Genomic DNA, 4833 nt, shown 5'->3' on the forward strand with positions numbered 1-4833 from the left:
AAACAAATGGATAATCTTAACACTAGCCAATAAAACCAACATTATCCAACCGTTATCGGCTAATGATTAAGTAACATAAGCCATAGGTAAATTAAAAATTTAAGACTATTTACAATAATAATACAATATTTTAAAATTTTAATTCTTCATGAATATTGATATGTTGGGTAGTTGTATAGAGGTGAGCCATGCACGTGGTAAGTAAAATATTTTCAATAATATAAATATTGTACACAGTTTTGTGTATTTTGATATTATTTTAAAATTGATATTGATTGCAAAATGCATATGCATGCAGTTGCATACAATAATGTATGCTCAATAGAGACAATCCGTAATAATCGACGGTAATTACCGACTCACGTTTGTAAGTAATTAAGATACCAGCCTGTAGTACTTTGTAGGTATATCTTGTTTTCAAGCCTAGGAGTTAATAAGTTAAAATTTAAGTTAAATTTACTAATTAATTTAACTTATTTCCTTGCAAATTAACTTGAAATTAACGTATTACTTTTTCGTTTATCCCAATTAAGTTAATTTTGATTTTCAAGACCAGAAAAATATTTTTGTAAAACATCGCATTCAATAATCAGTTCAAGGAATTTAAAAAAAAAAAAAAATTTCAAAGAATTTTTAGATGAGACCTTAATATTTATCTCGGTATTAACTTTTGATAGGGGTCCCACCGTTCTCGGGAAAAGAATTCAACCGTTTTCAGACTATTGAATAAAAATAGTCATGCCACCCATGAATTACTCGGTATTTACTGGGTATTTACCCAATAAATTGGATAAATTTATTTCTAATACTAAAACCAATCCATAGATATCACAATACTTTTTAATGATTGTTTTTTGACTTTTTCATGTTTTTCCAAGACTGATGATTAGAGTACATATGTAAATTATATTTATGAAGTTTTTGTTAATTTTATTCACTTTGAAACCGATAACACTTTTAATGGTAAAACAAATAAATCTAAGAATTTAAAAACTAACTAAAACACTTCAAATTTTAAAATTAAATTTATTTAATAAAAATAACTATGTTTGACAATAAAAAAAAATATATTTACTTACCAGTCGGGTATTTACCCACGGCACATCAGTAGTCTGAGTGAACCGCAATCAACAGGGAATATAGGAGAAGACTTCATAGCTTGTAAACAGTACTCGCTTTTCGATCGATTTGAACGAATTAGAATCAATTTGAATAAAAATGGTAATAAACTGTCAATCATATAATTACGATCCATCGTAGCGTGTAAACCTAGCTTTACTTAAAATCGTGCTATATATGCCACGTGCTATAGTTATTCTACTGACAATTTCATAGAATAATTGTAATTCAATAATTATATTCATTTTCATATTATTATAAATAGTTTTATTTTATTTTATGCGGTGCCTCTTATTTCATGAGAACTGATCACACTCGGCATCAGTTTTTATATACAATACGAATGCCGACATCATTTTTTTTCTCTACCCATCATATTATTATTATACATACTGTCATGTATTTTTCCCGTAATCGATGACTTGACTATAATTATTTATAACACCAAGTCTGCATTAGTCAGAATCTTTTAAAGCGTCGACCATCCCCATCGATTGTGTACTTTTTTATTTTCTTTACACATAGACTTCATAAGCAAGTAATAATTATTAGAAAATTACATCGTTTCAACTAACACTGCATAATTTCACCTCGACACATCTCGTGTAGAAATTTGCTCCAATCATCACAATCATGGGAGGCATATGATAACTGGTATGTATCTAATATTTTTATGGGAAGATATTTATTTTATTAAATTTTCAACCGTTTCCCAAGTAACTGAGAGAGCTATGAAATAATTACGAAAAAATTCAATCGAAATCATGTTGCGAAATTGGTGACATCAAGTAAGTACCTTTTCACGAAAATTTCTATTAGATTAAAAAGAATATGAATAACAGCATTTATATTTTATAAACATTTCACAATTTTAAAAAAAGTTATGGTAATTATAAAAACATTTGATTTTCGATTAAAAGTTAAGCAAAATGAATAGTTTCGATATGAAAAAGCATTTTTATAATATTTAATGAATAATGATAATATGAAAACTATTAAAATATGAAAAAATGAGTATCTTTATTTGTGGTCAAAAAGTCGGTTGAAAAAATTTCACTTTTTAATAATTACTAATTGTAAAATATAAGAAGTAGGTAGTGTCGGAATATTTCGTGGAGTTTTGTACTTGGCAAATATTTTTTTTTTATTACTTTATTTATATTTCCACAATCTGTTACATAAATTTGAACAATAAGTGAAATTGATGAAATACATAACTATGGCGTGAAGGACGGATTAAAGATACCTTCCAGTGAAGGCACTTTTACAGTTAAATATGAGGAAAAAAAAAAAAAAAAAAGTGTTTAACAATGTTAGAAAATATCATAAGGAAAGATAAGTGGAAATAGCAAAGGTAGATATAGAGAGAAGAACAAAAGAAGTTAGATTGATCTAGACTAATAGGTCCCTACACCACCGCCTTTTCAACCTTTTTTGTGGGTTGCCGGGTATATTTATAGACGCAAATTCTTTGATTAAAGGATTTTTATGGTTTTGTAGGTTGAAATTAAAACGTCTGTAGAAGGTCTTATCTACATCGTTGACAGGAGAGATGGTTAGGTCGTTATGTAATGTATGATTTGATACGTAGAAGGGTGCTTTGGTTATAGCGCGGAGGACTTTGGACTGGAAACGCTGGATACGGTTGACATTTGTAGGTTTTGCGGAGCCCCATAATTGGATTCCGTACGTCCAAATTGGTTTTAAGTAGAGTTTATATATTAATAATTTAGTGGATAATTTTATATGATGAGAAGTAAGAAGAGAACGGAGAAGACGAAAACGATCGTTTAGGGTTAAGAGCTTGTTACGTATATGTGGAGCCCAGGTGAAACGTTGATCGATGGTGATGCCTAGGTAGCGAATGCATGGTGCGACAGGTAGAATTTGTTCATTAAGGATGATAGGTGGACATTTTTTTTTCCTAAGAGTGAAGGTGCAATGTATGGATTTAGATTCATTCATTTTTACTCTCCATTCCTTATACCATTGTTCGAGGAGGGAGAGATGTTCTTGGATGTTGAGGGAGGCAGTGATTGGGTCAATATTGCTGGTTATTATTGCCTTATCATCGGCAAAATCACCAACAAGGGAAGTGACTTGGCAAATATAAAATTAAAATTAATTTTTAGCTGGTTCAAATGAAATACGTTCAATTTGGATATAACAATGCCTAATTTATAAATTTATAAATGTTGTTTAGTAAACAATATTAGTTTTTTATTATCTATATTGAATTTCGTTTAGCATTTAAAACCCAGTGTCTTGCTTTACAATTTCATACCATAATATAATACATAACCAGTTCGATTTCTTATTATTATAATAATCGTAAAGCAACTGTACTTATATAAATAATTAATATACTTTATAATTTACAGATTATTGTTTTTCATGATGAGTAATAATAGCGTTCGGTCTGTTACCTGTGTAGAAGAAGATAATATATGTATGAACAACGTAGAAGAATTGCAATTGATGAAACCGGATGCAATGATTCCAAATGATAATAAAATTATGGCTCAGCTTATATTGCAAATCGAGGTTCAGAAGAAGACTATTAACCAATTATTATCAACAATTAGCGAAATGAAAAGTATCTGATTGTTACAAGCTTTGAACACTACAGAAGTAATATCTATTTCTAATATACTATAACAGCGTAATATTTTTTCGCAGCTAATTTTCAAATGCAAAGTCAGTTGAAGGACAACGAATTGTCAAATTTGAGGGGAAAATATGAGCAATTACAAAATAGAGTAAAAGAATTTGGAGGTATGTAACAAAATTATAGATTCAGTTAATTATATATCGAAATCTGTAAGTCAATGTACATTGTAATGTAAAACAATAACACACAAACGTGTTCTTTTAGATAATTCATCGAAAATTGTTCAACCAAATTTTTATCACCATTATCAAAATACATTGGACAAGTTGACCAATGAAGTTGAGTCATTGAAAAAGAAAAACAAAGAGTTTTTGAATGAAAAAAATTCTTTGGTATCAAAATTAGCAGAAGAGTTTGAACAATGTCCAATGGCATCGTTTGACTATGGAAACAAAAGCTACAATATTATCAGCAAATTAACTAAATCTGAGAAGGCTGAAAATGTGGATACGAGATGCTGTGATAAGTTCTCCGATTTATGTGTAACTGAACTCAATGAAAATCTGGATTTCGTCGGCGTTGTTGATAACGTTGTCCAAAAAGCATCTGATGTTATCGAAGTCCAACAAACTCCGACAATCGAAAACCCAATGAAAATCTTTGATTCTAGTATCAATGAAATATCATTTAAAAGGACTATCTCAAATAACCTCGAAATAGAATCGAATCGTCTAGATGCGACGAAGAACGATACGATTTCTACAGAAGAAAATTGCTGCAAAATATCCGCCAAATCCACCGGTCATAGCGACATAACAAACATCATACAACTGGACCAAATCACAACGTTTAAGAATACTGTTAACGATAAAAAGTATATATATATATATATATATATAAGAAACCAATTTATTATAATTTTTTTTAAAAATGTATGGTCTTTTCAGAAAAAAACTAATAGACAATAAATTAGATGCACGCTTAAAATCTGACCCGATATGTGCACTGCAAGAGTTGTGTATGTCCCGAGATTGGAGACTACCGGAGTATAAGTTTTTCGATGAAGGTGATAATAAAACTTTTACTTATTCGGTAGAGTGTAC

At 29.6% G+C, this 4833-nt stretch overlaps 1 protein-coding gene across 1 annotated transcript in view; it reads left to right on the forward strand.

Moving 5' to 3' along the window:
- The first annotated feature begins 282 nt into the window (after window positions 1-282).
- Window positions 283-4833, forward strand: part of LOC112687569 — a 4612-nt gene continuing 61 nt past the window's right edge. The window contains exons 1-5 of the mRNA XM_025560321.1: window positions 283-347; window positions 3501-3715; window positions 3799-3894; window positions 3995-4604; window positions 4678-4827. Coding sequence (XP_025416106.1) covers window positions 283-347; window positions 3501-3715; window positions 3799-3894; window positions 3995-4604; window positions 4678-4827 — 1136 coding nt within the window. The remainder of the gene's footprint in view (window positions 348-3500; window positions 3716-3798; window positions 3895-3994; window positions 4605-4677; window positions 4828-4833) is intronic.

This window comes from Sipha flava, unplaced genomic scaffold, assembly GCF_003268045.1.
Source record: "Sipha flava isolate LNK unplaced genomic scaffold, YSA_version1 35_pilon_pilon, whole genome shotgun sequence".
In the NCBI taxonomy this organism is placed as follows: domain Eukaryota; kingdom Metazoa; phylum Arthropoda; class Insecta; order Hemiptera; family Aphididae; genus Sipha; species Sipha flava.